At 38.5% G+C, this 20,677-nt stretch overlaps 1 protein-coding gene across 1 annotated transcript in view; it reads left to right on the top strand.

The window, feature by feature from the left end:
• The first annotated feature begins 6,807 nt into the window (after positions 1-6,807).
• OPN5 (opsin 5) overlaps positions 6,808-20,677 on the top strand; it is a 40,708-nt gene continuing 26,838 nt past the window's right edge. The window contains exons 1-2 of the mRNA XM_027838317.1: positions 6,808-6,937; positions 14,673-14,792. Coding sequence (XP_027694118.1) covers positions 6,808-6,937; positions 14,673-14,792 — 250 coding nt within the window. The remainder of the gene's footprint in view (positions 6,938-14,672; positions 14,793-20,677) is intronic.

Here is a 20,677-nt window from a genome sequence, read left to right as displayed (position 1 = left end):
GAGGCTTAGAGATTTTAAATCACAGATGTCTAAGTTGTGGAGCTGCCTCAAGCCAGCTCTTTTGACTTTAATCCTAGGCTGTTACTGCCACACCACATTTGGGGTTAAGGCATTGACTCCCGAGGACCTCTATTAAAATGTAAACATGTTTCTAGGAAAGTGAAAATATAGGCCCTTTAAAGCATGACAAAGGATTTGCTTATCAGATCAATCACTTGCCACTTAGCTGAGAGCAATATTTTGAGGTGATGGGGGTGGGGGAGTACAAATAAGTTTGATAGATAGGGTTAAGGAGTTAAGGAGTAGAAAATTAGAAACAATCTGGAACACGAGACTTTTTTGCTCTTTGAAACACAATTGTGACTGAGATATTAAAGTCAGAGACTATGGGCAGTTGGTGTGTGTGTGTGTGTTTTGAGTGTGTGCTATGAACTGCTGAGGAACTACAGAAGGAAAGCAAATGTGGTGAAGAAAAGAAAACACAGTCCCAGTTGGAAGGAACCTTAGAGGTTTTTGGGACCTGCAGCCGGTTCCCCACCCCTGCCCTAGGACCTCCCTGGACCTTCTTTTTCTGATCTGTAAAAATACTAGATGATATTATCTAAAGCCCCTCCAAGTTCTCAATTTTATAATCTTATAAGATCAACCTCCCTAAAAACTTTGCTAACATCCTCTTGGGTACCATGTCTTATACTTTTAATAGGTATCCAAGAATTTATTATTTATGAAAGAGACCAATTTAAAATTTCCTTAAACTGCACTTTCCTACTAGCTTGCTACTCCAACTGCTATACTCCTGTCTCACTCCTGTCTCACTCAACCTAAATATGTCTTATCCACCAGAGGAGACAATTTTTCTTGATGGTGACTGAGAAAAGCATGATTTTGACATATACATATGTATGTATTCATGTATACACACACATACACAAGCACTGACGGTAAAATTTCTAGGTCTAACATTCTCTGAGTCGGTGGTTCTATGTTGGCAAGTTCAAATAGTTTCTTTCAGATGAAATAAACACTTAGTTGCCTAACCACTACCAATTGCTAAACGATTTTCTACAAAACCCAATGGTTCCATCTGCTGTCAAAATCATAGATCACATCTTATTCATCTCTGAGAGACTTGGATAGCTCCATCTAGTGATATCTTTTAAATCAAGGAAATTTAAGTGTCAAATGTTTCTCCAACACTGCTTCTCCTCTCCCCTCCCTGTCTGTAAGAATTCTCTCAAAGCACCCCGTGATACCAGCAGAGTTCTTTATCATCATCCTAACACAATGCATCAAACTTAGCATCAAGAAGTATTTTGTATTTCACTTTGCAATCAAACCTCAAAAGAAATCTGGAAGGCAAATTGTTAACTTGAGATTCAATATGGGGCTTCACATTGCCCACCTGGGATCTTGCCACTTCTTTCCAGTTAGGACACATATACCCAGGACATCTGTGCAGTATTTGTACTTGTAGAATCATAGGATGTCGGAGTTGGAAGGAATTTTAGAGATGACCTGTAGTAGTGGGGGACCTGTGGTCTCAAGGCTGCATGTAGCCCTCTAGGTCCTCAAGTTTGGCCTTTGATTGAATCCAAACTTCACAAAACAAATGTCAAAGGACTGTACTTGAGGACCTAGAGGTCAACACATGGCCTCAAGGCCACAAGTTCCCTACCCCTGCTAGTGATTTGGAGGTCTCCAATTCTGACTCTCCTTTGAAGATGAAGAAACTCAGGCCCAAAGGGGTTATATAACTTACTCAAGATCACATAGGTAGCCAGGGGCAGAGCTGGTTTTCAAAACAAGGTCCTTTGACTCATAACTAATGCTTTTATCCACTATATCACATTTCTCCTCTAAGCAACTGCTTCATTTTATAGAGAGAGATTTTTGGTTCAGAAGTTTGAAGTGATGTGTTCAAGTTTATAAGGCATAGTTAGTGGTGGAGAAAACCAGGTTTCCTGACTTTAAGTTCAATTTTTTTCCTTGCTACAACATTCAAGTTCTCTATTAGTTTCTATTGTTTTCTTTAAAAGTTTTCTACTGTAGCATTGTAGTTTTTCCTTATGTGTATTTTTACTTTTCTTTTCTAGATTGTTAGCTCCTTGTGGCTGGGGTTATGCTAATCAATTTAGTACAATTAGCTTCTTGATTGGAATTGTAAGACATTTGGAGAAAAAAGGATCCTTTGTGGCAGAGACTTTCATTTTGTTCTCTTATTTCTAGTAGCACAGTAAGCACAGAGTAGATGTTTTATTCATATTTGTTAATCGAAGGATTGATTGGTCCAATTAAATGTTACAAGATCATATGTTCACAGACCCTACATCTAGAGGTAGAAGGAACCTGGAGACTTTGAATCCAACTCCTTCATTTTGACAAATGAAAGCTCTCTTTGACAAATTAGAAAGCTCTCTAATAGTATACATTGAAGAGAAGGTGCTGACTTGAATTCATAGAATAAGTTCCCTCATCTAGCTGTTTCCTTGGCCAATTAAATCACAGGTCTAGTCCATAACTGGGTGTCACCTTTTAGAAAGGACATAGATAAACTGGAGGATATACAAAAGAGAGTGGAGAAGCTGATTGAGGAGGTGGAAAACATAACACGATGATTGGTTGAAGGGAGAAGGGAGAGTTCTTCTCCAGAGAGGAGAAGGCTTGGGATTTGTGAGCAGTGGAATGGGGGCTGAGGCAGGGAAGATCTTTTAACTTATCTTCATGTATTTGAAAAGTTGCCAGGAGGAAGAGAGATTAAATTTGTTTTGTTTGGAGCTAGAACTACGAAAAATATATAGATGTTTCTGAGAGGTCGATTTTTGACCTGATATGAGGGAAAACTTCCTAACAAATAGAGCCATTTAAATATAGAATGACCAGGTCTGGAAATAGTTCCCCATTACTGGAGGTCTACAAGCACCATTGATAGGTCACATTTATTGAATACTTTATGCTTTACCATTTGCTGGGGATGTTGGAAAGGAAATTTCTGTTCAGCGATAAGTTGCACTAGATAAACTCTAAGGTCCCTTCCAATTCTGATATTCTATGACCTTGATCTGCAAGGAACCTCCTTTCCTCCTTCCATCCCTCCTTCCATTTTCTTCTCCCTCCCTTTTTCCTTCCTTCCTTCCATCTTGATGAGCCTCCTTTTTTAATCTGGTTCTATCTTGGAAAAGACTCCTACCACCTCAATCTTCCTTTTCCCATCTTGGCCAATAGGGTCGACCCTTGACAAAACTAAAAGAGCAACAGCTCGTCTTTGGTGCTCTCCTCTTACTTCCATTTCTGATCCTTTCTGGATGCTCTCTTCCTCCCCTCCCACCATCTTTTCTTCCCTTCTGCACCCCCTTTCCTTCTTTAGCTTCATTGTTGCTTTGCTTGCCCATCCTGTCCTGAATCCCAGACAGTATTTCTAGACTACTTACGGCTAAAGGACCCTGCTAGGGCATCCTACCCAGGCCCAATACTGCTGCTGTTCATCTAGAACTTGTGGCTATTGTGTTCTTAGCTCCACATCAAGTTTCCTGCCTTGTATCTTAGAACCCCCACATTAGACTCCCTGTGCCGCCCAAGGCAACCAGGGTGAATGTGATAAATGAAATATGGGATAGCAAAAGAGGGTTATAGGACTTCTAGGTAGCATAGATGTATTTTAATAGGAACCTTCTGCAAACAATGACCTTATCTTTGTTGCCTAATCTTTAGTAATTTGAATATTGGGAATCCAGGCCAGGTAGGAATAGAGAAAAGCTCTATGGTAGGCTGGTAAGGGAGATATTTTTGAACAATTGCCTCAACTCATACTGGTAGGGGGTGACATCCTTTTCCTGCTGCCTTCCCTGATCCAGGCATGGAGTCCCCTTCCCCTACTGCACCGTGCCTCCACGGAGTCACGTTCAGCTTGTGTTCAAACTCTGAGTCTACCTCCCTCCTCCTGCTCCCAGGCGGCATTCCTCGGGCTTATTTAGAACCAGGATTATTTAGGGCAAGTTGACTGAACCAGCAATTAAGGGGATTCAGAATGCAGCCATCACATTAATTTTGCAGAAACCAAAGCTGGCCTTGGTTTAAGAGCAAGAACAGCAGAATCGTCTTTTCCGACTTACTGCCCTGCAGAGAGACTGCAGCCTCAATCAAACGGAGGATTAAAGTTAGTCGTGATTTGTGATTTGGCTTTCCTAAGCAGCCCCTGCATTAGGGGCCAGACTAACAAAGGAAGGGGCCCTTTTCTGGGGCAAATCTTTTGGTTTTTGCAAGAAAGAGTAAGAGAATCCCAGGATTTAAACATATATCATTTGTTTTTCCGTCAGCCACAAACCCATCAGTCCTAGCAGACAGGTCACATACTTGCTCACCTTTCAACCTCCTTCTTGTCCTCATTCCTTCTTTTCTCTTCTCTTTTCCTCCCTCATTCTATTCTCCTCTTTCTCCTGCTGTCATTCTTTCTCTTATTTCTCATCTCTCTTTTCCCTCTTCTTCAATCCATAGAGCCTCAATCATTCAACAGGCATTTAGTTTTATCTACTGCAGACATGCAAGCAAAAATAGGCCCTGCCTTCGAAGAGCTTTCATTCTGTTAGGGGAAACATCATGTTCACATATAACATGAGACAATAGATACTAAATATAGTAATATAACAAATACTAAATATACTACATATTAGATCCTAAATATATTCAACCTATATACAAGGTAATTTCTGTGTTGGAGGAGGCACTAATAGTTGGGGGAAGATCAAGAAAGACCTTATGTGATAATTCTTGAGCTGAGCTTTGCAAAAGCCTGGAGGGATCCAAAGAGGCAGAGGTGAGGTGGGAAGGCATTACAGTCATGGAGGAGGGGCAACCTGGGAAAATTAGCTAGTTTTGTTGGACTGAACAGTCTGTGCTCAGAAATAATGTGCAATAATTCTAGAAAGGTAGACTGGAACTAGATGGTGAATGACCTTATATGCCAAACAAAGGAGTTTGTGTTTGATCTTAGGTGGCTCTGGAGATCTCCAGAGCTTCTTTAAGCAAGAGAGTTTTGTGGTTAGCCCTATATTTTAGGAATGTCACTTTGGCAGCTAGGTGGACTGGAGGCAAGGAGATCATTCTCCCATTCCTTCTCACTCCCACTACTCTTTCTCCTCTTCTTTTCCTCTTTCCTCATGCTCTTTTTTCCCTCTCCTCCCCTACTCTTCCTTTCCCCTTCCCTCCCCTCCTCTTTCCTCTCCTCCCTTCCTTTCTCCTCTCCTCTCCTCTCCTCTCCTCTCCTCTCCTCTCCTCTCCAATTCCATTTTAGACCCTTACCAGATATATAATCCTGGGCAAGTCACACACACACACACACACACACACACACACACACACACACACATCCCCCACATACCCCATTTCTTTCAAGCTCCCTTTCTCACCCTCCTCTTCTAATCACTACCTTTCTCTTAATCCCTATCTACCCCTCTTTTCTAAGACTTGTAAGCAAAAAGAGAAAAGATTAGTTTAAGTTTCACTGTCTTTCTTTCCCTGACTACCTTCTGGTGGAGAAGTGGCCTAAAGTGGGCAATCTGAGTCGGGTTGTAAGAAGCTGGGGCCCTGGATAATTTGCAAACTGGAAAGTTGAGGATTGATTGCATTTGAGTTGTTGAATAAAAGGGTTATTTTGCTTGTGAGCTGAAATTAAATCATTTCCCAATGTGACCAAAGAATTTAGGCTTTTTTTAATTCAATTTTTTGAAGGGTAAGAAAAATTCAACCTTTATTGACTGATTCATTGTATTTTCTATCTTTTAATCTTACTGCCACATTGTCACCACTTCAAATAGAAATTATAATAATAACAGTAATAATTATAAAAACAACAACAACTTACATTTACATGGATTTTCACAGAGAGATTTGGGAAAGAAATCATATCTAGGGTCCTTTTTTGTCCTCTAGAAAAGAAGCACCATAGCCCATCGAGCAAACAAGTGCTTTAGAACCCTAAGTACAGTGATAAAGTTAAGATCTGTAGAAAAAAAAAATTCTCAAAAAGGTGCTCTGAACATTTGTGTTTTCAGTTATCATCCCATTATCTCAGTGAGGTACTTACAGACAGGGATGAGTATATAAAAGGAAGCATGATTGTGCCTAGAAAAAAAGGAAATCAAAATAGAATATGTGGTGATATGTGATTCATTGGAAAGAATGCTGGATTTGGAGTCAGAATCTGGATTAAAATTTTGTCTCTTTGACTTCCTGTTTTGGTTTCATTGGGCAAGCCATGTAACTCCTTCCTTCCTTCCTACCTTCCTTCTTTCCTTCCTTTCTTCTTCTTCTTCTTCTTCTTCTTCTTCTTCTTCTTCTTCTTCTTCTTCTTCTTCTTCTTCTTCTTCTTCTTCTTCTTCTTTATTCTTCTTCTTCTTCTGCTTCTTCCTGTTAAATGAAGTGTTTGGGCTAGATTTCCTTCAAGGTTTCCTTCCACCCCTACACCTATGATCCTATGACATTTATCTGGATTCCTAGGTCATTATACTTTCTACTACATCATGCCTCCTGTTTTTATCGTTATTATTGTTGTTATGTAAATTGGAATTATGAAAAGGTCACTTACTAATTTGATGGTCTACTTTAGAAAAATTACCAGATCTCATGGCCCCCTTTGAGTTCTCCATTAGTTTCTTAACCAATGAAAATGTCTGGAACTTTTTTTCTTATGATGAGCATTTCCAAGTCCTTAGGAAACATTGGATTGTTTGACATTTCAGGTTGGTTTATGCTAATCTGCTGAGAACAGTATTGATTTGCTTTTCAGATAGCTACTGTTAGTACAAGAACAACATGGCATTAAACCACAGTGTCCCACCTCAAGATGACTACATTCCACACTATCTTCGGGATGGAGACCCTTTTGCATCCAAACTCTCCTGGGAAGCTGACTTAGTAGCTGGTTTCTACTTAACTATAATTGGTAAGTCTTCTTGATTCTTTGGGGAAAAGGAGGCAGAAAATCAGATAAGTAGACCATAAGACATCTCAAGGGACAAATCAAAAGACTCTTTGCAAAGATTCCATTATGTTGTATTATTGGAATTTTGGGGGAAAGGATGTGTGTGTGTGTGTGTGTGTGTGAGAGAGAGTGTGTGAGATAATTTAGAAAAAGAAGAAAAAGAAAATTAACATGTTAGTCTAATGGGAGAGGATTAGACTAGAGAGGCATTATGGTAATAGCGGTAAAAAGTCAGACATTGTTGTTGTTCAGGCATTTCTTCTGTATCACCTAGCCGCCCCATTGTGGACTCAGAGGACCTTGGTTCAAATTCCAACTTTGCTTAATAAATGCTTGTGGGTTGATTAAATATTAACACTATCAATAACAGTAACATGTTAATTTTGTATAGTACTGGTAACTTTATCCAAGCATGTTCACATGGTGGCAGGAAATTGTAGAACATTAATGCTTAAAAGGGAATTTAGAGATCATCTAATCTAACTTCCTTATTTTAGAAGGCTAAGAACTAAGGGGGCAGCTAGGTGGTACAGTGGATAGAGTGCTGGGTCTGGTGTCAAGAAGACTCATCTTCCTTAGTTCAAATCTGGCCTCCAACACTTACTAGCTGTGTGACCCTGGGCAAGTCAGTGAGCCATGTTTACCTCAGTTTCCTCATCTATAAAATGAGCTGGAAAAGGAAATGACAAATCACTCCAGTATCTTGCCAAGAAAATCCCAAATTGGGTCACAAAGAGTCAGACATGATTGAATAGCAACAACAAAAAAAAAACTTAGGGGAAGTATTTTGAAGGTCACACAGTTAGCTTGTAGTAAAGTATATATTACTTTTGCTTAGAAACTAATGATAGGTTTGCATTTCCAGTATGCACTAAATGATAGTTTAACCAGAAGCATGGTAGGAAATAAGCAGAAGGCCCTCAGAGGTTAAAGACTTGCCATGTTCTAATCTGAAAAGTGGACGTCCTGCATCTAGATCACATATAGCTGACCACACAGATGTCTCAGAATTACTATCATTATTTGTAAGTTTAGAGAACAATGAAAGGGTAGGCAGTGCCCATTAGGTTTATCCTCCCCTGAGACTGTCAAAGATGCTAAGAGGTATATTTAGTTTTGGAAGGAGGCTGACACGGACCTTTTCCAGGTCCTTGAATCAATAAAAAACATCACAAAAGACCTCAAGGATAAAACATAAAGAGTTCCTTGAATTTGAATTAAAACAAACAAACAAACAAACAAACAAACAACTCTTCTGCCAAAGTGATTTTATAGAATCATTGGTACAGATTTGGAAGCAACTTTAGAGTCAATAAGTCATTAAATATTAACTAAGCATTCATTACGTGCCATATACTATGCTACACACTGAGAGTACAAATACAAAAATAAAAAAGGCAGAAAGAAAGAGACTACCTGCCTCCAAGGAGCTTATGTTCTAATGGGGAAGACAACACATAAAAGAAAGCTCCAAATGGACAGGGTGGCCCTGGTGAGGTACCTGCCTGATGGCCTAGTGAAGCACGTCTGGAGAGTCAAGAGTGAAGCTTGGAGAAGAATGGGGGCATGGCTGGCTGGGACACATGCTTTATTGTTAATCGCTGGAACCAAGGTTGGTCATTGAGTTGGTCAGAGTTCTTAAGTCCTTCAGAGTCAGATTTCTTTATAAAGTTATTGTTATACAATATTATATGAATTAATCCAGTTCTACTTATTTCACTCTGCAATCAATTAACACAGGTACTCCTAAGGTTCTCTCTGAAAGCATCCCTTTCATGGTTTCTTATAGTACCATAGTGTTTTATTTCATTCATAACCAATAATTCAGCCATTCTCCAATTGATGGGCATATCCTTAGTTTCTAGTTCTTTGCTACCACAAAAAAAGCTTCTATAATTTTTTTTATATTTACGTGTTCTTTTCTTTTTCTTTTGATCTCTTTAAATTATAGACCTAGTAGTGGTATCACTGGATCAAATAGTAATGGTGGTGGTGGGGAGGGGCACTCTGCAAGAATCTTCAGAGATGAGGACTCTGCAAAACAGTTGATTTGTTAACTGGGTGATTATAACCACATAGCTAAGTGATGCATCAAGTCAATTGCAAGTGGGCATGTGGAGGACTTGGGCATGTGGCAACATATCATATCCAAGGAATTATGGCAGTGAAGAGGGGTAAGGGATGCAATTAAAGAGATTTTGTGGTAGGGAAAAAAAAGAAAGAAAAACAACTAGTTGAGATATCCAGGGATAATGGGCTCCATTGATATTCATGTGTGTATGTGTGTGTGTGTATGTGTGTATTAAAATGGACATATGATTTAATTTGTATAGGGAATGATGAAAAAAACATCTCAGTATAGATGAGAATCTACTCTGCAACTTGACCTAGGAACAAGCCTTTAATTAGACTATGTGCCAGACACACTGTCTTATCAAATTCCCCACTGTCCTGAGAGGTTAAGTAGTTTATTCAGTGAAGCCACACAATTAATAGGTGTCACAGGTAAGACTCAAACTGCTTGAGGCTGGCTTTCTATGTACTGCTCCACTCTGCCTCTCATTCTCTGAATGCCAAGATAGTAAGATCCCATCTGCTTAGAGAGTGGAAAGGAAATGTGGCGAAATAGAAAGAACACTAGATTTGGAACCAGAGGACTCTGTCACTTACTGCCTATATGGCCTTGGGCAGGTAACTTAATCACTCCAGAACTCAGTTTACTCATCTGTAAAATAAGGAATTTGGACTAGATGACCTCTCAGGTGCTTCCCAGATCGAAATATATGCTAGTGTGTCTATAAATACAAAGAGAGTATTCATTGTGAAGGATTGCTTGCGGGAAATCAATTCAACAAATATTTAGTAAGCACATTCTATGTGTAAGTCACTGGAAGGCTTCTAGTTCTATACCTATGATCTTTAAGCTCCCAGTGGTGAATTTATGGGAGGATGTGGATGAGAGTCATAAAGTGAAGGCAGGTATGGATGGGTTGTAATCTGTGTTTTTGGAGGGAATATTGCATCAGCAAGATACTAGATTCAAGGTAGTAGAGTGTAAGGTAATTTGTATTGGTAGACGCCCAGTAAACTTCCATATCTATGATGAAAATTGCTCATAATATTGAAAGGCACACATTAAATGGTGGTATCCATTTGGCTCAGAGGACAAGTCAGGGGTAAAAGTCTAATATATATAAATATATATATTTGATATATAAATATATATTTAGCAGGAGGTCTAGAAACTATTGACCATTGAAACTGGAGGGACTTTGGCCCTTTGATTCCATTATTCCTGCAGCCTTTATGCCTAGGGGTCATCTTGCTAGATACCCGGTCCAAAGAATACCCTGAGTCTTTGAGATGCTTAAGAATGTCCAATGAAAAGGCTGACAATCATCAAACTTCTCTGAGACTAAGCTCTTTCACCTACAATTTCTGCCCTTCCTACCTCAGTCAGAGGGCTGTTATGATAGTCAAGTAAGATAATGCATTTAAATTACTTTGAAATACGTAAAGTGCTATGCAGATGTCAAAGTCATAGTATCATAGGCCGAGAGCTAAATTGCACCTTAGAGATGTTCTAATCATGGGATTCTAGAATTAGAGTTGGAAGGGATCTCAGAGGCCATCTTGTACAATTCCCTCATTTTATAGATGAAGAAAATTTAGAGGTCATCTAGACTGACCCGTTACAGATGAAGAAACTGAGTTCTAAGTGCCCGGACCAGTATCATACAGCTAGAGAAATTGAGACCTACCCAAAGTCACAAGGTAGAGAAGCTAAATGACTTGCCCAAATTCACACAGGTAGAAAGTGACAGAGCTGAAATTCAAACCCAGGTCCTCTGAATCTAGAGAATCTGAAATTATTAATCTTATTATTTTTGTAGCATTGTGATAATCAGCTCATCACTGAAGTAATTCTGAGATAATGATCGAAAGTTAGCGGACCAGGCCAAGTTATGGCATAATAGACTTCAATTCTTTGTGGGCAGGTGTCCACATCTCTCTCTCTCTCTCTCTCTCTTTCTCTCTCTCTCTCTCTCTCTCTTTCTCTCTCTTTTCATTTCTATTACAGAGACTAAGGCTGTGATCAAATAAAAGGCCCACAAGACTAAAAATAAGGCTGTACATTTTTAGATACCTATTTGGAATGGAAGAGAAGTCAGTGGGGTGGTTAGATTAAGTAGCAGTAGAAAGAAGATGATATTAAAGGCATGTAAGGCAGCTTATTACAAAACAAAGGAGGGAAAACAAGAACAAAAGTCATTTTCTATCTCTCTCCCAAATGACCACTAGTTTTATTACTGATGGATATAATTGCTTTCCAATTATCCATATTCATGAAAGGGAGCAGGGATGGTGATAAACAATTAGTTTATATTAATCTTTGAAAAGCCCCATTTCTTTTTTTCCTTAGCCAAGATACTTTCTTGGTCTCATTTTCCTTAGGCTAATACAAAAAATGACTTTGCATTCCTTTGGCTCACCCTAGCTGATATTTGTGTATATGCCCCAGAGCAAGAGAGGAAGCTAGTCTTATGTTTCAAATATGCTGCTGCTGGTTCACAAAATTTCTATTATCAATACTCAGAAAACTGATAATTAATGATTTTCGTAAAAGGAAAATGGACTAGAATGATAATTCTTTAGTTGTGCATTATGATTCCAGTCTCAGAATCTCCTAAGAAAAAAGGATAAGAAGATTAGAGAGTTAGATCTGGAAGGGATATTAGAGGCTATCAGATCCAGCCCTCCTCATTTTCCAAATGAAGAAACTGAGGCACTGAAGGGTGGAGTGATTTGCTCAGGCTTATACAACTAATAAGTATCTGGGTTAGAATTTGAACCCAATGTCTCTTGACTCCCAGTCCAGGGACCCCTTTATTGTACTCTGCTGTTTTTCAAAACAAGCTTCTTCAGGAAGCCTTTCCTAACCTCTCTTAATCTGGTGCCTCCCCTCTTTTAGTTATTTCCTATTTATCCTGTATGTAGCTTGTTTTTACATATTTATTTGCTTGTTTTCTCTCCCCATTTGATTGTGAGCTCCTTGACTCAAGGGCTATCTTTTGCCCCTTTTTGTATTTCCAATACTTAGCATGGTGCCTGGCACATATCGTAGGCACTTGGTAAGTGTTTAGGAGGCAGTTAAATGGTTCAGTGGATAGAGCATTGGACCTGGAGTTAGGAAGACCTGATTTCAAATCTGACCTCAAACACTTACTAGCCGTGTTACCCTGGGTAAGTCATTTAATCTCTGTTTTCCTTAATCTACTACAGAAGGAAATAGCAAACCACTCCAGCATCTATGCCAAGAAAACCAATGGACAGTATGGTTTATGGGGTCATGAAGAGTCCGACATGACTGAATGACAGAAAAACAGCTACAGCAATAAATGTTCATTGACTGAAAATATTTGATGTGTCAGTAGGATTTGATTTGGTATCGTAGGCCATTTGGGCATCCTGATTCTAGGGGTAGTAGTAATGGGTGGTGGAAATAGATCATTTAGGGGTTATGATTTACTTTCAGCTCGGGGCAGATTAGTTTGTTACAGAATAAAAGGAATCATCCAATATGGAGTCAATGGTACAGGCAAAAAATGGTGCAGTCTGGACTAGGATGTTGGCCATATGAGTGCAGAGAAGAGGATGGGCATGAGCAATGTGGTGGAAGTAGAACTAATAAGACTTGACAACTGAAAAGGAAAATAGAGAGCTGATGGGCAGAGTGAGTTCTACCTTCCTGAAGATAAAAGGGCTTATTCCTTTTTTTTCCTATTAGAAGAGTTATTTTTATCTCTTTTTTTTGTTTTTATATCATCTTCATTTCCCAATATGCCCCTCTTGCATCCCATTTAGAGAACCATCTTTTATAACAAAAAAAGAATAGAGAGAAAAAATTGCACTGGAGCCAAATTAACCAATATATCATCCCAGTCCAGTGTTATAGGCAGCTTTCCATCCACATCCCCAGCTCTTCAAAGAAGGGAGGGAGATAGATGCTCATAACTTCTCTTCAGGGTCAAGCTTAGTCCTTATAATTTCACATCACATACGTCCAATTATTACGAGTTGTTCTTTCCACTTACATTGTTGTAGTCATTGTGTACATGTGTTTTCTGAGTTCTGTTTATTTCATTTGGGATCAGTTTATATGTCTTTCTATTCTTTGTATTCTTCATGTTAATTTTTTTTGCAGAAGTAATATTCCATTACATTCATTTATCACGGTTTGTTAAGCTATTACCCACTTAAAGAACATCTGCTGTGTTTCCAATTCTTTACTATTACTGAAAACATTTTTTAGGGGTCTGTATTTAATTTCCGTGGAGTATCTGAAAGAATTTTGTTTTTAACAAGTCTTTTTGCACCATGTTCCTAGGGCTTTGAGTGGAGAAAGGACTTTCCTTGGAGAAAGAAAAATAGAAAAGTGCATTTTGTTGATCATTAAAAAAAATCGGTCTCTGAAACTTTGTCTTCTCACTTTTGATTTTCTTCCTGGTTTACTTTAATGAGTTTCATTTGATTTAGGTGACTTTAGGGTCCACAATCATCTCTGTTTTTTCTCTTCTTCTAACCTAAGAGAGTTGTTACTTTTAATGAACCATCCAGGCAACCCTGACTCCAGGGATTTGAAATTTTCTAATAGCACACTGAGGTTTCTGGGAATATCACAACTATTGAAACGTGTTTCCCCTTTCACACTTTTTATTGTGGGGAAGATATGTTAAGACAAAACAGAAAATTCTGTTTCTCTCATCACAAAATCAGCACATTTTTACTTGGGACTAAATAGATCTTGGAGTCATCAGCATAGAGAAGTTTAATTAAACTTAAGCTAAAGAGGTCCCTGAGTGAGTGTGCAGAGAGAGAAGAGAAGGACAGAGCCTTGTGACATGCTCACAGGAAGGGGCCAGGATATAGATGATGATTCAGCAAAAGGAGACTGAGGAATATATATAGGAGATAATATAAAATAGAAATTTTATTTATATAAATATGTATATAAATACAATAATGTATAATAAATACGAAAAATATAGAAAATGATAGGAGAATCAAGAGAAAGCCATATCATGAAAATCCAGAAAGGAGAGTAAATATCCAGGAAGAAAGGGTGGTCAGGAGTGTTAAATGCTGCAGAGATGTCAAGATGCATAAAATCTGAGTAAAGGGCGTCAGATGTGGCAATTAAGCAATCACAGGTAGTTTTGGAGAGGACAGTTTCAGTTGAGTGATAAGGTCAGATGCTGGATTGCAAATGGTCGAGAAATGAGTGAGAGCAAAGAGACAGTGGGTAGCTTTTTGGGGGTGTCTGTGTTAGAATTATATGGACACATGGCTACAGAATCAAGCAAGACACCCTGAGGTGGGGAGGAAATCCCTACCATATGTTCAGACTTGGAAGCTCAGAATTTCTTTTCCACTAAAAAGGAAGTAAATAGAACTCAAGGCCTTTGAGACTTCAACTTATATAAGAAGGCTTGTAGATAGCTCTGTATAGGTAGTGCCAACTAACTGCAAAATATTTTCAGATGGATGTCAAAAGTTGAGTGCTCGTTTATCTTATAAGCAATGGCTGGAACTGAAATGAAGAATGTTTTCATGGCTTGGTTTGACTTTTCAGTGGCCTGTCACTCATTCAGTTGTCTTGGTCATTCAACGCTTCAACTTTGTATTTTTCCTCTAGGTGTGTTGTCCACCTTGGGAAATGGCTATGTGATTTATATGTCTTCAAAAAGGAAAAAGAAGCTGAGACCTGCTGAAATAATGACAGTTAATTTAGCAGTCTGTGACCTGGGGATTTCAGGTAATACAGCAACAATATCATTTCTTCTCAATGTTTTTTAACTTTTCCATTCCAAATTGACCAATGAGCTTATTCCCTTACTCTAGTTCTGTCCCCACAAAGAATTCTTCCCTTGAAGTTAATGGGAACTCCTAGTTAGAAGAGATAGGAAGGTAGGCCTGCGCCTACACGGCTGTCTCTGGTGAGGTTTGGGGCCAGGAAAAAATGATGCTATGTGACACCTTTTTTTCTTTCTGCCCCCTAATAATTTTATATTGATTAAGTTTAGAAATGAGTTTAAAATGAATAACCAGGACATCCTTGAAGGAGAGAAGAAATCACGAACTGGCAACATGCAGCGTGAGAGATGTGTGCAGCAGAGTAAGAACCATCTTAATGTTACTGATTTAGAGACCTTAAAGGTCATCTTATACAACCCTCTTAATTTATAGATGAGAGAATCGAAGCCTTGGTAGGTTAAGTCAATAGTCAATAAGCATTTATTAAGCACCTACTATGTACCGGGCACTGTGCTAATTGTTGGAGATACAAATATAAAAAAGTCAGAGTTTCTGTCCTTGAAGAGCTCACAGTCTAATGGGGAGGGGGGAGGGGAACAAAACACAAAGGGCTGCAAAGGCGTGGGGCGAAGGTACATAACATGAGGGAATGGTGGAGATCATATAAATCCCAGAGTAATGTAACCAGCTAAGAAAGGAGCGGATATATAAGCTGAGCTTCATCCTCAAATAGAGGTTTTAGAATAAAGTGACTTGTCCAAGGTCATATAGGTCACCCAAAAGTAGGAGAATCGGCATTTGAATCCTAATTAATTTGAATCCAAATTAATCACACTTTCTACTAAATCACTCAAAGAATAATGGGTTCAAATGTCAAATCCCATAAATTAAACTCCCACTGCACGCTCAGCACTATGTTAAGGTATTGTGGGGCATATAAAACAAGCATAGATGATTATCCTGATTGCCCCTTCCACTGAACTCAGAGCACTTACTGTCTCTACCATTCATTTGGCATGAATCGCATGCCAACTCTTCCTGCTTCCTCATCCCCAATCCTACTCTTACCTAAGTAGAAAGGCAGATTTTACAGATTCCAGGGATCCATGGTACTGGTCACTTTGTAAAGTAAGGGAAGCATTCAGAATTAAGAGACCTAGGTAAACCCCAACTCAGTCTTAATATTGAATAATTTTGAGCAGGGGAGTGACTTGGTTGGATGAGCGTTAGGCAGACTACTTTGGCTGCTGTGAGAAGGGTGGATTGATGGGAAAGACTTCGGGAAAGGAGAGTGGTCAGAAAGTTGTCGGAATAGTCTAGTTCAGGGATGGGAAACCTGTGGCCTTGAGGCCGCATGTGGCCCTCTAAGTCCTCAAGTGAAGCCCTTTGACTGAATCCAAGCTTCATAGAATAAACCCCCTTAACAAAAGGATTTGTTCTGTAAAACTTGGACTCAGTCAAAAGGCTGCATCTGAGGACCTAGAAGACCACAAGTGACCTTGAAGCCGCAGGTTCCCCATTCCTGGTCTGATATTTGAATAAGGCAAAAAACACTTGGAGAACAAACAAGATTGGGATAAAAGTGAGGATTTTAATGCAGGTCCTAAGACAATGGTTCTTAGCCTTTAATGGGTCATTAACCCTTTCTCAGAATAAAGATTCAAATGAATAAAATTATCCTTGCAGGATTACAAAGGAAACCAAATGTTAGTAAAGATATAAAAATTTTCCCCATCTGAGTTCACTGACCACCCTGTGATCTAGGCTAAGAATGCTTGCCCAAAGTTGCGATCTTTGCCCAGCTGGTGATGTATATTGCAGGGATTTGGAGTGAATTATTTACTGATTTTGTCTGTATACTATATATGAGTTTGCATTGTAAATATATGTATAATACTTATATATATACACACAGTGTGTATATGTATGTGAGTGTATATATACATGCACATATACATATTTGTATATGTATATATGGAATGTTTAGGAGTTTGCTGTTCAGCATTACTTCTCAGAGCTGCTTCTTCTCCTGTCCTTGTTATCTTTCTATGTACATACTTTTGGAATGAGAATTTTGCATCATTATGATAATTCTGTGACCTCGAGTCCCTTCTCTGGGTCTCATTTTCCTCCTGTAGAAAATGAAAGAGTCAGATTAAATGATATCTAAGGGTCAGTCCATTTAGCTCTGACATTCTGCGATGAGCATTCTGGACTTGGAGTTAAGAAGATTTGGGTTTGAATTCTGCTTCACATACTAGCCTGTTTGTCTCTGAGCAAGTCTCATTTACCATCAAGTCATTCCAGTTACGGAAATCATGTTCATTTCTGCCTACTGTTTGAAGAGGAGACATGAACAACCAAAGTTGTCAGACATATTTTAATCACTGTTTTTCTGCCTAAAGTCACCCTTTAATGATACTTTGTGCTATCAGCTTTTCTTCCTTCTAAGTGTGCTTTTCTGACTCTGCCAATCTCTTAAGAATAGGATCAAAAAAGTCCCCAGTGAGACTATTCATGGCTCAGCAGTAGATTAGTTGAACTCTTACAGAGAGTTTGACTGGCCAGAATTCTTTGTGTAGGCCTCGCACAGTGGGTGGATTTAAATCACATTAGTCCTCTGGGAATTACATAGACACAGGAGAAGAATGAAAAGCTGCATCCTCTGCCGTGAAAATATTGCTGGGCAGAGCAAAGGAATCATTGGGCTGCACTATGTACCTACGTACCTTGCTATCACTCGCAATGACCACAGGATGGCGATATTGTAGCATGAATGGACGCTCTCAATTTCAACCTTAATTAAGAGGCAATGTGGTTTAGTAGAACAAGTATGAGATTTGGAGTTTAGAGTACTTAGGTTCAAATCCCACCTCCACTACTTACTACATTTGTGACCTTGACAAGCTATTTACTCTCTCTGGGCCTCATTTTTCTTATCTGTAAAATGAGAGGGTTGGACTAAATCATCTCTGAGATTCTGTCCGGTTCTAGGTCCATGATCCTATAAGTCCCCTAAATGTTACTTAACATGCATTTTTCAGTTCCTTACTATGCACCAAGCACCGTGACAAGCCCTGAGGATTCAAGGAAAGGCAGAAACCATCCTTGTTCTCAGGCAGCTCGCAGTCTAATGGGAGTAGACAACATGTAAATAAATAGCTCAATACATGATATTTACAGATTAAATAGGAGGTAATCTAAGAGGGGAAGGCACTGGGGGTGTGTGCGTGCAGCAAACAAGATTTGAAACTTTTTCTGTTGCATTCAGTGTGGAGATTATAGTCCATGACCAAAACCTGTCTTATCACCCATCCTTCACCGGTGACTAACGATGAGCTCACAGGAATTAGATGAAGCCTAACTGAAAAATGGTCCACTAGTTGATCTGATTCATTGAAAATGAGTTCACCTAGGAGAACTTGCTTCAGCTTTGGACAAGCAGTCTACCTCATTAGCCTGGTAATGACTCACAAAAATAAAAACCTTTCCCTTTCCAATGGCAGAGCTCTCAGACTCACCTAGCCCATTCTCAAGTCCACCGCCTCTCATGTTTTTTTCCTCAGCACACTTTTATAAATTGGCAGCTACACTCTGTCTTTTTCCTCAACCCTGTTAGACTGTCAGCCCCCAAGGGCATGTATAACCATCACCTGTGAAGAGATGTGACAGACTCATCCCTCATTGACATCCCATGAATTCCTTTGATGAAACCTTACTTTGGTGCCTTAACATGATTGTGCAGGTGGTCCTGGGTTTTTAAGCTGTGCCAGGGGAGGGCAAAGTTTGGGAAAATTTAAGCAATCTACTTCACTGATGGGCCTGGTAATGGATTGAGTGCTTGTGGTCCTCAGTTTGCTGATAATCACCAGGTTGTTCTCAGAGTAATGAAGGTAATTATCAGAGACAACCTACTGATAATTTATACATACACACATATACATATATATGTTTGTAAATATAGATATACACACATATTTATATATATATGGGCAGCAAAGGAGCACAGTGGACAGAGTACTGGGCCTAGAGTGAGGAAGACTCATTATTCTGAGTTCAAATCTAGTCTCAAAAACTTACTAGCTATGTGACCCTGGGTAAGTCACTTAACCCTGTTTGCCTCAGTTTCCTCATCTCTAAAATGAACTGAGAAGAAAAAAGGCAAACCACTCCAGTATCTTTGCCAAGAAAACTCCAGATGGGATCATGAAGAGTCAGACAGGACTGAAAAAAACTGAACAACAAATATTTACATTACCTTCTTTCCCAAACATATCTCTCACCTTGTAATGAAGAATTAAAAAGAAAGAGGAAAAATAGCAGTTCAACAAAACTAACCAACACATCAATGCAGACTGGCAGTATATGCAATGTTCCATACCTACAGTCCCCACTGTCTACAATGAAAGAAGGGAGATGGCTTTTATTTTCTCTTCTCTGGGTCCAAAGTTGGTCATTTTAGTTAAAGAATATTCAGTTTTGTGTTTCTGTTTTTTTCCATTTTCATTGCTGTAGTCACTGGTATATTGTTTGACTGGTTCTGTTTACTCCACTGTGTATCAGTTTGTGAGGCATCCTCCTTAGAATACATCAAATTCATATTTTTTTGTAATACAGTGATAGTCCATTATATTCAGCCACCATCATTTGTTTAGGCATTCCCCAACTGGTGAGCATTTTCTTTGTTTTCAATTCTTTGTTACCACACACAAAAAAGTGCTGCTCCTATAAATGTTATAGTATGTATAGGACTCTATTATTTTTGACCTCTTGGGGTATGTGTATGTGTATATATGTGTGTGTGATTATATATATATGTATATAATATATAATACATATATACATGTATAATATATTTGTATACATCTATATATCTGTCTGTCATCTATCTGTAGGATTCTTAGTCAAAGGGAATGGATCTTTTAGTCACTTTTTAGCATATATTAAAAATGACTTCCAAAATGATTGAACCAATTTTGCAGTTCCTCTAACACTGACATCTATTGTGATTTTTTCCAACCTGCTGGGTATGAGGTAAGACTTCGGGGCTATTGTCTTTTTCTTCTTCTTATTAACGGTTTGGAGCAATCTTTCATATGCTTCTTAATAGTTTTTAGTTCTTTTTTGAAAGCAGTTTGTTCATAAACTTTGTCTACTTATCTATTGGCAAATGACTTTTGGTCTTAAATATTTGTCTATATATTTATCTATATTTTTGCCATCAGATTCTTATCAGCAATATTGACACAGTGATCATTTCCCCCATTCAGCAACTTATCCTAGTTGCATGGATTTTGTTTGTATATTAGCTTTTCAATTTCGTGTAATCAAAACTATCTTTTTTTAAAAAATCATTTATGATAACTTCTAACCCTTTTTTTTAGGCACTTTCCTTCTAGCCATAGCTGTGAATAGCACCTGATCTTATTGTCTTCTATTTTTTTAAAATAATGTGAGATTTATTATTCAAATTGCATATCAATTTTAAATTTATGGTGAAATATATTGAAACATGTTTATCTAAACTTAATTTCTGCCCAACTCCTTTCCAGTTCTCCATCAGTTCTTGTCAAATAAGGAATTCTTTCCCAAATAATTTATATACTTATATAATTGAACACTGAGTTACTTAATTGTCACTGTGTTCTTCCATACCTTGTCTGTTCCACCGATCTATTTCTCTATTTTTAGCCAGCACCAATTTTTTTTTTATTATTACTGTTTTATAACATAATTTAAGGTCTGGGAATGCTATTTTCCATTTATTCCTGCTTTTTTCAGTATTTTCCCTTGAGATTTTAGACCTTTTGTTCTTCCAAATGAATTATAATTATTTTGTCTGAATCCATCCATTTACTGATACTTAAAGAGAATAGAGTCTTCATT

Source organism: Vombatus ursinus, unplaced genomic scaffold (assembly GCF_900497805.2).
Source record: "Vombatus ursinus unplaced genomic scaffold, bare-nosed wombat genome assembly UNPS02014826.1, whole genome shotgun sequence".
Classification (NCBI taxonomy): Eukaryota; Metazoa; Chordata; class Mammalia; order Diprotodontia; family Vombatidae; genus Vombatus; species Vombatus ursinus.
This window is presented reverse-complemented; position numbering and strand designations above follow the sequence as displayed.